The sequence below is a fragment of the Sceloporus occidentalis genome, unplaced genomic scaffold (genome assembly GCF_023333645.1).
Source record: "Sceloporus occidentalis isolate IW3139 unplaced genomic scaffold, rSceOcc1.0.p SCAF_1, whole genome shotgun sequence".
NCBI lineage: Eukaryota > Metazoa > Chordata > Lepidosauria > Squamata > Phrynosomatidae > Sceloporus > Sceloporus occidentalis.
In genome coordinates this window covers 224,719,081-224,731,624 of record NW_028316981.1, presented here as the reverse complement: position 1 = coordinate 224,731,624, position 12,544 = coordinate 224,719,081, and the positions used below count along the sequence as shown (strand labels likewise).

The 12,544-nt window shown below is 39.9% G+C and overlaps 1 protein-coding gene across 1 annotated transcript in view; it reads left to right on the top strand.

Moving 5' to 3' along the window:
- The window catches only part of CD58 (CD58 molecule), a 28,694-nt gene extending 21,504 nt beyond the window's left edge, over nucleotides 1-7,190 (top strand). Inside the window, exons 8-9 of the mRNA XM_089489268.1 lie at nucleotides 943-1,043; nucleotides 2,545-7,190. Coding sequence (XP_089345394.1) covers nucleotides 943-1,037 — 95 coding nt within the window. The 3' untranslated portion in view covers nucleotides 1,038-1,043; nucleotides 2,545-7,190. The remainder of the gene's footprint in view (nucleotides 1-942; nucleotides 1,044-2,544) is intronic.
- Nucleotides 7,191-12,544: the final 5,354 nt, after the last annotated feature.

Sequence of the window (12,544 nt, the reverse complement as noted above, 5' to 3'; positions counted from 1 at the left end):
GGTACCCAGCTTCACACAGCTGAGAACCCCTTTAGTCCCATTGTTCTTAATTCTTCCATCTCTATATTCTCTTTCTCCCTATGCACCCTGAAACTTCCTGTTTTTTGGTGTTTCTTTATTGGACTCTAGCTGTACTGGATGCAGTTATTTCCCCTCTCTTGTTTCTCACATAACACGCAATTCTGTGGTCTCAGTTGTTCTGGTTCAGTGTTTTGCTGGTTGCTTCGATCATGCCTTCATTTTACAAGAGCCTGAAAATCAGCCACATGCAAGTTAGGAAAGTCTGATAGTAGCAGGAATTAATCCTGCAGGTCCTGGACATATTTGAAGTGATTGGTCTGCCTCTGCTGACGAAAGATACTATAAATTTAAATGGTTTGCAATTAGGATATACATTTTTTTTAAATGTGAAGTTGAAGGCTTTCACGGCCAGGATCCATAGTTTTTTATGGTTTTTTCGGGCTGTGTGGCCATGTTCTAGAAGAATTTATTCATGACGTTTCACCAGCAACTGTGACTGACATCTTCAGAGAAAAAACAAATAACCTGAGGCACATATGGCTAGAGTCCTTTCAGTACACATGCCAGGTTGCAAGTGAGCCAATGTGGTATAGTGGTTGAACCAGAAATCTGGGGACTGGGATCTGAATCCCTGCTCAGCCATAGACGACCATGTGACCTTGGGCAAGTCACATTCTTTCAGCTTCAGAGGAAGGCAGTGGCAAATCCTCTCTGAACAAATCTTGCCAAGAAAACCCTGTGATCAGGTCAGATGCGAAGGCACCCAGCAACAACAGGTAGCCAGTTACACTGTCTTGGAGTTATAGTGAAAATAGTCACTCTCCTGTATTGGTACAGATAAGATCTATTTATTTTAATAATGACTTAAATATGTTTTACTATTGCTTTTGGATAATTCCCTTTTTAATGTTCATTTGCTAGATGTATTAGAAGATCAAGATTTATCTCTCAAAGGAGAAGGTCTTAATGGACCAAAACCTGATGAAGATTCAGCTAAGAAACTTGGAAGAAAATGAAGGCAGGTGTGTCTGCACATTCTTTTATAAAACAATATGAAACATTATCTTTGTACCCTGATACCCCATTGTGTGCGGGTGTTGTCTGTGGGCAAGTCTTCCTTTGATCATTACTTGTTTGCCTTCTTTGAAAAGGATATTATTTGGAGCATTATGTGGGCAGATAGGTACAGTGGGGTCATTGGAGCTCAGACACCACCTTTGCCTGGGCAATGACTTGTCTTTGAGTTCCTTTAGTTTTTGAAATGATCTTTGGAGCAAAGAAAGGCTTTAGTCTTTCCACTTCAGACCCTACTTTTCTGCCTTGTACTTGGAAACTTTTGGCATATTTTTCTGCCAAGTTTGCCTCCTGGAAAAACACACACAACAAAGATCCAAATGCGCCTGCTGGCTTAAATGTGGTGGCAACCCCAGTCTTAGTGGCAGAGTTGGCTCCTTGCCCCCAGTTCATTTGCTTCCATTATATACTTACTGTAGTTCACATCTTCAGTCATTGGCAGTGGCACATGTTACTCCAGGTAGTGCCTGGCAAGGGAGATACTATTTGCAGTTCTCTTTGTGAAAATTGTTTGTGGAATTGAGCAGCATAATTCGATGGGAGATAAGAGTGCCATATTTGGTAGTATTCTAGGAGCAACATAAATGAAGGCAAATCTCAGGCCATATTAGCCATGACATGTGATTCTGCATACCTTTTTTAATGTTCTTTCCCACAGAAATACCCCTCACCACTAAATTTTATAGAAGAATAGGTATATATGGATAGTTGTTTAGCTGCAGTGTTTTGGGAAGAGTGATTTTGAGTGGGAAAATAGCCCCAAAGCAAGAAGATTCATCTGCTATAGCTCAAATCAGATTTGCAGCCTCTTGCAACTCCTTGGGGTTATTCAGATTTTTTTTTTAAGCATAACAATGGAGTAGATACAGATGTATTCAAAACACGTTCAGGGCTTGCAGAGTTTTATCCTGGTTTATTCCAGGTCTATTCACATCAGTTATTGACGCAGCTGACAATACAAGTCTTTTAGAAAAACTCAGAAAATAATCTCAAGATTGATTATCCTCAGTTTTTTTGACAACCCCCCTCCCCCAAACGAAAATATTCCTAGGTGCATTTGAAATGCACGTGAACAACAAAAATTCAACCCATATTATACCAGGATTATTTTCACTGTCTGAATTACCTCTTAGCCATTACATAAAGAGATCTTGTAACACCTTTGAGACTAACTGAAAGAAAGAAATTGGCAGCATGAGCCTCAAAGGTGCTACAAGATCTCTTTATGTAATGACTAAGAGGTAATTCAAACAGTAAAAATAATCCTGGTATAATATGGTTTGAATTTTTGTTTCTCTCTATGTACTGATTCTACAGACTTGCACGGTGATATCTTTGAATTCTACTCTTAGTCATTAATCTGTTATATTGTGTCTAGCATGGTTATAACTATTGGTGTAGCATAAACTAGATTTGTATATTAATATATTGTTGTGATTCCCATTTCAGATACTTCTATAAGTGAAAAAAAAACTTAAAAACTGAAAAGGAATCAGCGTCAAAGGGAAAAGCACTTGTGTTAGATATAGTGGAACTTTACAAAGGAGCTGCTTTCGGAATACATGTGGATTGATTATTTGAAGAAGGCTGATGATACAGATAATCATCTCTCTACATCTTTAAGTGGACTGTGTCTGCTCTGTTTTTGAGTAGCAGTGTTCATTTCAACCTTCTCCACAAGGAGATAATTTTTGCACTGGAACTTTAAAGATGGATATTTTCTCAAATTATTTTATATAAAAGAATGTGACACCTTTCTAATGTGGGGGAGGGATATTTATTTCCAAAACTAATGGACATAGGTCGCGTTCCCACTTGCCTATAAAGCGGATCATGAAGTGAATTAAGAGGTGTCGTTCCCACTGATGCCCGAATTAGTTCCTCAATGCCCCGGAATCGTTTCTACTGCGATTCGATTCAAAATCGAATTATATCGTATAATTCGAATAAGACACCTATAAACCGGTTTTAAAAAATAGTAGGTTATAATGCGCGTTATTTTTGAAAGCGGGGTATGATTCGCGGTATCCGAATGGGAACGAAAGGGTGTCTGAGTCGGGAACCTGGAGATGGGAGGAGCAGCGCTCAAGGGGCTGGCCTGGGGGTGTCACCCTTTTGTTCTCTTTCTGCATCGCCAGCACCATTTTCTTCAATTCGCATAGACTTTCCCCTGGTGGATTGCAACCTCCCCTCTGCTCCTCATTCATAGACCGATGTGTGAGAAGAGCCATTGAACACCATTTTAAACTATTATTTTTTCTTCTTTCTTCTTTTCTTTTTTTGCCTCTGCCTGAGCGTCTGAGCAGCAGATGGGCTTTGCAGTACATGCCTGTTTGATCGCCCCCCAGACAGCCCAGGGAGCAATGGGGGAGGCAAAGGGATTTGGGGGAATGGAGAGCCTGGACGTCCAGGGATCTTGGGGGGGGGGATCGAGCCTTATCTTCTCTCTTCCCCAAACATTCTCTCCCCAATAATGAAGCCCGCTGCCTTCTCCTCCTTGATCCGATTTGCCAAGCCTCCTTCTAGTCTGGGGAGACACAACAGAAGAGCCTTGGATGCAGCCAATTTTTATTGGCTGCCCTAAAAATAAAAAAAAAACCCTAGACTTGTGATGTCTGAAGCCTAGGCACTTGATTGACAGCTTGTGGACACAAATGGGAATGGGGAGCAAGTTAATCCGCTTTAAAATAAAGCGATTTAAAATAAATGGGAACGAAAACAGGGTCTAAATGAATCGAAGTAATTTGCCCCTTTTGGTAATGGAAACAATGGAAAAAATTTGAATTGTTCCTGGAACATAATCCGAATCAGAATCGCGCCAATATAATCCGTTTTATCTGCCAAGTGGGAACGCCCCCACAAAACACATCAATCGATTTTCAGAATGGTAAAATAAAATATGGATTTAATTCAAATTGGGTACAACCCTCTGTTAATTTTGACATGTAATTGTTTGGATTTTGACATATTTCAGTAAACTAAATCAATGCATTTCATCATGTTTTAAGAAGCTGATGCAGTTCAAGCATTTCTTTATTTATATTCCTCTAATTAGTCTCTTGTTTCTACTGTTGGATGAATTTGTGTCTTTGTTCTAAAGAGGCATTGGCCTAAAGTCCAAGGTAATGCAAACAGAGAGGAAAACAACAATCATCTGCCAGCATAGTTGTGTTGGATTTTACCATAGTGCAAATTGTAGTGCAGGGCACAGTACTTCATTCTGGATAGAATCCCAGATAGTACTTTTGAATTAGTTGGTTTTCCAACATTTTGCTATAAGTAGTATGCTGAAAGCAATATATTTCCAGTCTCTTGTTGGGTATCAGAAGCTCATTGGATTCTTAAGAAATTTTTACAAGGTTACAGAGGTGTAGTGGGGTGGGGGGCAAAATAAGGGCATTGCCGGTCCCCCCAAGAATTTTGCTCACCCAAATGCAGAAAGTGAGACATGGAAAATCATTCATACTGAGAACTCTTCTGTTTGCTGTGTTTGTATTCCCTTGGTCACTTACTCTCTGTCTTTTCTTTGGATGCTTAAACTGCATTTGAAAATACTGGACTGAACTTATAAAATATGTCACTGCTAGACATTTGGAAACTGGATAAAAAATTAATGGAGGGAGTAGAATTCTTATTTGGATTGCATTAAATCATTGATTTGCCCTGCCTCCCATAACTACATCACTGCAAAGTTAATTTCTCTATCCTTTTAAACTATATGAGCCTTGAATCCACTGCCATATATGCCTCAAGTCTACGCTATCCTGTCCATACCTCTAATATGCAGTACTAAATAAATGTATAATTTCGTGTAACCTATCAGATGTTAAAACGTTGTGTTTGTTGCAACACAATTTTTTATTGATAAAGGGTCATTGTTGGCCTGGCCAGAATTTAGGGCTGTTTGTTAGTGCTTTCCAGAACAAAAAAACATAGGTGGTTTTAGATATAACTAGGCATGATGTCTGCGCTGGCTTTCTCCCAGCTTTGCGTTCTCCAGATTAGATGACGCAGACCAAAAACCCTGGGGCAGGATTGAATCCGATTCTGCCTATCCAGACATGGATCCAGAAGATCCAGTCTCACCCCAGAGTAAAGTGCCTTTACTCCAGGGTAATTAAACCCTGGTTTTGCATGGAGTTTCTAAGAAACTCTGTGGCACAGCTGGACTGTTCAGACACACATCCCCATACTCTTTAGAGGGCCAGCCTGAGAAGCCTCCCAGTTGCCCCATTTGAGAAATGGAGCACCTGGCCACATAAGTGCAGCCAGGTGCTCCATTTCTGCATCAGACTGGCAAGCTTAGTCAGATCAATGGCCAGCAAGGTAAGGAGCAGTGTGCAGGTCCTGGATCAGTGCGTAGATGGGTATGTAAACACCTGTCCATTCCCGTGCCAATCCTGGATGAGCACTGGGGCCAGGAAAGCACAGGCTTGGCCTGTCTGTTCAAGCCCCGAGTCTGTGAAAGCCAGAATCAAGATACAGTGGACCCTTGTTATACGCTGGGGTTTGGTTTCAGGATCCCCCGTGAATAACAAAATCTGTGGATGTTCAAGTCTCATTAAATATAATGACATAACAAAATAGTGTCCCTTATAAAAAATGGAAAATCAAGGTTTGATATTTGAAATTTATACTTTTTTTTAACATTTTCAAACCATAGATGCTTGAATTCGTGTATTAAAAATCAGTGTATAAGAAGGGCCAACTGTACTTAACAGAAGTGACTTGGCAGAGATTGTTCAGATTCATTCCTTTTCTTTTGGATTGTTAAATTCTTACCTATGCTGGCATATGATTCTGCCAGTGCCCTTTGATGTTACGATACTTACAGCCTCCTTTAAGGGAATGTGAATGCAACTTTTATCTTCTCTCAATAAATCCCCACTTTCTTTCTTTTTTAAAAAAGCTTAAACAATAGAAATAGACAGTTTTTATTTATACGTTTTAAAAATACAATACAAAGTGGATCTGTATTAGGTAAAGAGAGGGAGAGAGGAGGAAGAAAAAGAGACACAGAAATGACATACAATAAAGGTCAAAGACAAAGCAGTCTTCTTCAATACTGAGCAGAATCTAGCTGTCCTGTCCATTGAACATCTTTAGAATCCACAAACAAACTAGGCTGCTATTGTGTTTTACAGTTGCAAGCATCATCTTTATTTGCTGTTGCAATCCAGTGTTTAAGAGTGTTTTATGTAAATTCTGTTACTGTAGCTCTTGCGTCTGTTAGATTTCCTAGGCGTGGTTCCGCAAAGAAGCTCAATCCTCACTTTCTTTTAAAAGAGCAAAGGTCCATACCTGTGACTAACTGTTTATCCATTCCTCAGTTACTTCCTTCCCAGTGAGGGAAATGGTGGGGACTCAAAAGGGACTTTGGGTCTGTATTCTGCTCTCCTTTCAGAAGAAGCCTGGCTGAGGATAGCTCCAATTAAGGGGAGATGAAGCTGGTGGCAGCAGGCTGGGGAAGAAAAGCCACTTCCAGAGGCAAAAGGGAGGAACACCTAGGAAGGTCTTTAGTGGATTTCAGGTCTTGAGATTTAACTGTGTGATTCAGAGTGTGATTGGCTGGCAATTCTTCTGTGAAAAGGAACATTTATAGGGCTTTGAGGTGTGTGATTTGAAAGGATCTCAACATTTACAGTTCACATTCAAGGATTATGTTTTTCATAGTTTGTCCATTTATAATTTCTCTGTACAAAAGAAACATTTTTAAACTGGCCGGCCTCTTGTTTTTGTACACGTTGAAAAATAAATATAGCTAATCATTGCTGCATCTTTTAAACTAAAGCTGTATAGTATGTACAAATCAAAGACTATTTTTATTAAACAAACTTTTTAACCTGTATTGTTGAAGTAGTCAGTTTGCAGAGAAGTACTTTATTATCAAACAGCTTTTGGATACTCCTTTTTCTTTAAACCGTGACATCTTTGAACAGGTTGCAGTCTTAACATTCTTGGGAGAAAATCCCATTGAACTTAATGGGACTTACCTCTGTGTACACATGTATTAAAATCAAGAACAGTGCTTTGATGGGGAAACCAGGACTGAATATATTTTGTACTATCCGAGAAATAAAAAGCTGTACCATAAATAGTTGGATTTTGTAGTCTGTTGCATTATATAAATTGGTGCACATCCTCATTTTGTGCATTTATTTTTAGTTGGAGGAGAGGCAAGGAATGATACTTTGCAATATAAGTTTTCACTTTGGCTTGGGCTGGTGGGACATCCTCTCTGGTTTACAGAACTTGGACATGAAACCAGTGGAGAGAACAGCCATTGATTGTAAATATAGTGAAATCAGGAGGGTTTGTTTTTCATAAGTAAAAGTCTTCATTATGACATAGCTCCAAACCTCTCCATGAAAGGCAAGGAGGTTCACAGAGTGGATGTTCCTCTTTTATCTACAGCCTTGGAAGATACCCAAAATGGGGTTTATAGCTGGTGTTACCAAAACAAAAGGGGGAGGGACTGGGAATCCCCACCAGCTGTCAGCAATAATTCAAACGTTGGGGAATTTAGCTTGCAAGAGGCGTGGGTAACCTTTTAGACTAGGAAGCACTAATATATACCAATACATACTGGGAATCCATATTCTTGGTGAATTAAGGAGTCTTTGAGTGTTGGACTGCAATTCTGGAGGCCCAGGTTTGATTCCCAGCTTGGCCATGAAACCCCCTGGGTGACCAAGTCACACTCTCTCAACTTCAGGGGAAGGCAATGGCAAACCTCTGAACAAATATTGCCAAGAAACCCCTGTGATAGGTTCACCAAGACGCACAGTACATGCACAACATTTGGAAGATAGGCAGAGTGCAAATGCACAAGATAGCGATTGAAACACACACCACATACAGAGCTAACCAAAATAGACAAGTGAAAGGGGATAGTGGAGGTTTTAGGGGTTGCAATGAGGCTATATTTACCTGTTGAAAGAGAAGACCATGGAATGGAATGACTCAGACTGGCAAGTCTGGAGATGACACTCAACATACACAGAGTGTAGCCATGTAGCTGGGCTGGGCTTTGTACACAGCGGCTATGTTTTGAGAACATATTTATATCTTAAAAGTAGCCTGAGGTGATGGTCTTTCAAGACAGGTAACAAAGTCTGAATAGCTGATCCCAGAAATATACAAAAGGATTCCAGACTGGTTGATGTTTTAACAAAAGTAACACCTGGATCTCCACATGCCTGGGGAAGCGAATCCTTTTTCCCCCCTGGGAATCTCGCCTTTTATTGTTCTTGAAAGGTCACTGATCTCTCAAAAACATGCTGTCTCTAAATATGAGCTATCAAAATATGAGGACCTCAAACTGCATTGTGACATATGCAGGGGTGCGTAACACTAGGGAGGAAGGTGTTACTGATAGAGAAAGGAACTCACATGAATGACAAAGAAGTTAGAATCCAAGCCTATGTTATCAGTTACTGAATTGTTAAATAGAGGCCTGTTACAGGCTGCCAAAATAAAGCTGCTTCGGGACTCTTTGGAGGTATGCTATTTAAATGATGCATGCATCCTAAGAATCCGGAAGCTGCACCAAAACTGCACTCCAGCGCTTAGGAATGGAGTGTGGCTTTGGCGCGACCTCCGGACTCTTAGGACCCATGCATCATTTAAATAGCATACCTCCAAAGAGACCCAAAGCAGCATTATTTTGGCTGTCTGTAACAGGCCAGAGTTACTGTATATACTCAACTATACGTCGAACTCATGTATAAGTCGAGGCCAGGTTTGGGGGCCAAAATTATGAATTTTGATATGACCCATAGATAAGTTGCGGGTAAAACTTAGGGGCATGTAACAAAGGATGTAAATGATGAAATAAAGGAAAACAATGCCAAGGAACTGATAAAATAGAGGCTGGATGGATGAGAAAGCAAAGAGAGGGGGTCAGTTATTCCAAAAGAGATTACACTTTTGTTTTTCAAGAGGGTTCCTTTCTTAATAAGATTTAAGTACATTACCCTGTGGATAAGTTGATTCAGATTTTTGGGGTCAATTTTTTGACTAAAATTTCCAGACTTATACATTAGTATATACAGTACTTGGGAGAATGTTCAGTCTAATACCAGTCTCTTGTGCAGTGATTCCCAGACTTTGATCTTTCAGATGTTTTGGATTTCAGCTCCTAGATTTCCTGATTGCTAGTCAAGCTGGCAAGGTCTTCTGGGAGTTGAAGTCTCAAACAGCTGGACAACAAACGTTTGGTGATCATTGCTGTAGTGGTATCCTGTACACTGATACAGAGCATCCATTGTGACCAAAAATGCTAATCCCCAACTCCATTGGTAACTGCCAAACAAACTACTAACAAGATATTTCATCCCACCCCAAAAGTAATCTATTAGTATTTTTTTACAGAATTTTCTCAGATAATATTCAGAATAAGCACTGGCTTGTCTGAGAATTCCCTCCTGATTTTACCCCATGTATGCTGCATATAGCGGCTGACGTTTGCATCATGTTTTATCACACTGCAACTTTGCCTTGCACACTGAAACAGGGATTCATACCTGTGTCATGAAATGCAAGCAGCCCTGACCTGGGTGGAGTATTTAGCAGGGTTTGCTATATTAATTAATACTTTTAAATGTAATAATTAACAAGTATTATCAATTGTATGTTCAAAAGTATGTCAATAAAGCTCATGTAATAAAAAAATTAATACTTTCTCTCTATATATTTTGATTAGAAGGAAATACCAGAAAGAATATTCTTTACAAAAGAAGATGATGAGGCAGACAGTCCTTTAAAACAACTGCAAAGGTCTATGCTCATTTGACATAGAAGGAGGAGAAGGACGGCAAGGAGATAAAAAATACCCTTTTATATATATAAAAAGAAGACATGCAGCAGCTCGACTGGAAGAGTCAGGATTTCCCCCATCCCCACCAGTTTCACAGATTTAACCACAAGCTACAAAAAACAGAAGTGGTACCCCAAAATGAGGAAGGAAACTAAGTCTTGGTGGTTTAATAAATAGTCACCATAGACATTTACCTCTTAACAAAGCACCAGACATATACAAATCATAAGAAACAGATTTCAGCAAGACCCAAAAGATCTGAAGGAGCTCAGTGGACCCTCCCTGCTCCAAAGGGCCTTGCAGTTCTCCAAACCCAAAGAGACTTGGTTGATGGGTACTTAACTTCACAGCTAAAAGCTTCACACTGCATTGGAAACTCACAATCTCACAGTCACAATCCAATTCTTCAGAAACAGAAGTGGCAAACACAAATGAAGGGATGGGCTTCCCCTCCCTAGGAGTGAGCCTACATGAGAAAGAAGTAAACAGAGATGTATTAGATATTTCCTCAATCCTTCCTTGCCTCCTAAATATTGGACAAGCACCCCTTTCCCCCCTTCTTCATACGTACTTGTTGTATTCATCCTCTGTCCATGAGCTCAGGCCTCTTTGATGGCAGTCCTAATACATCTCAGTTTCAGTACTAGACCATAGGCCACATCAATGCAGATTTGTTAGTCTTTTTAAAAAAAATAATCTTTATTCATAATTTTTAAATATATAAAATCATATAAAACCACTAAAAACATAACATAATCATACATCTTACAACAACAACAAAACCATGCTTTAATTCCATTTAAAATACCCAATCTTATATTCTTAAACATACATTCAACATTTGTTTAAGTCTAATGGGTGAGGAAACTCTGGTCTGACTCAAGAAAGGAGTCATATTCCACCTCTCTGGTCATCATGACTTATTTTGATCTGCAGCGCTTACACACATTTGGGAACCTCTGACAAAATCATCCCAAACATAGTAACAGATTTACATGAGCGTATAATGGATGTATAGATCATGGAAAGCTATGGAATGCTCTCAGAGACATGGGGGTGCCACTACATTTGATAGTCCTGATGAGAAATCTGTATCAAGGACAAGAGGCTACTGTTAGAACATAATATGGAGAAACAGAATGGTTCCCAATTGGCAAAGGGGTCAGGCAAGGCGGCATTCTTTCACCCTATTTGTTCAACTTATATACTGAAAACATAATAAGAAAAGCAGGGTTATTATACTCAGAAGAAGGAGGAATGAAGGCAGTAGGAAGGAACATCAACAATGTAAGATATGCAGATCACACTATAATACTCGCTGAAAACATGACAGACTTGGAATACTTACTAAGTAAGGTCAAAGATGAAAGTGCAAAGACAGCTTAGTGCTGAAAAAATAATAATAACCACATAAAAAACACATAAATTCAACTTAGGCAACGAGGAAATCAAAACAATTAAAGAATTCCCATATCTAGGATCAAACATTGATCAGAACGGAGACTGCAGTCAAGAAATAAGACTAAGAATGGGGAGGGCAGCTATGAAAGAACTAGAAAAGATCCCAAAGAGCAAAGACATACAACTGAGCACTAAAATTAGAATCGTCCAAACCATTGTATTTCCCATCACCATGTATGGATGTGAGAGCTGGACAGGAAAGAAAGCTGACAGAGAGAAAACAAACTCATTGGAGATGGAGTGCTGGAGAAGAGTGTTGAGATACCATGGATGGCCAGAAAGACATACAGATGGGTCCTTGAACAGATCAGATGAGAACTGTCCCTGGAAACCAAGATGATTAAATCGAGGCTGTCCTACTTTGGCACGGATCACTAGAGAAAACAATAATGCTAGGAAAGGTGGAAGGTAGAAGAAGGAGAGGAAAACCACATGCCAGATGGATGGACTCAATCAGGGAGGGCATGAATGTGCAGGACCTGAGCAGAACAAGTGGAGGACAGGGGGTCTTGGAGGTGTCTCCTCCACAGGGCTGCCATGAGTCGCGATTGACTCAAAGGCAGCTAACCAACAACAACAATAATGGGTCGATGGTAACAGCCCACTCCCTCTTCAGGATTTGAAGGCCCAGCCAAGTTCCTGACTTGAAATCCAGGGAGTCCCAGGAGGCTACTTCTCAGGAGACAGTTAGCCCCCTATCTTTGGCCCAGAGAAGACCTGCCTGTCTGGGGAGGAGAGTAATGAATAAATAGAAATAAATAGAATCTTTTCTGCCAAGGAAAGAAATAAGTCATGAATTTTCTAACCAGAAACAAAAGACTTCCTTCCATCCTCAAGGGACCCTTTTCCCTTTGCTGAAGTCACTAAAACAATAACATTTTGTTCTGCTAAGGAGTTGCTTCCCCACCCCACACTTCCTGACAAGCCTGGAAAGTATTTTCCAAAGAGAAAAGCAGAAGTACCAATTAAACAGTTACATTTTAAATACAAATTGGCTTGGTGGTTCCAGAGCTCTGTCTGGGTAAATTCAGCCCTAGTATAAGAGGGTTTGATTGTTCAGTCCTTGTGAAAGTATTAGTACAGTATTTTCTGGCGTATAAGACTACTTTTTAACCCAGGAAAATCTTCTCAAAAGTCAGAAGTCGTCTTATACGCCGGGTGTCATCTTAT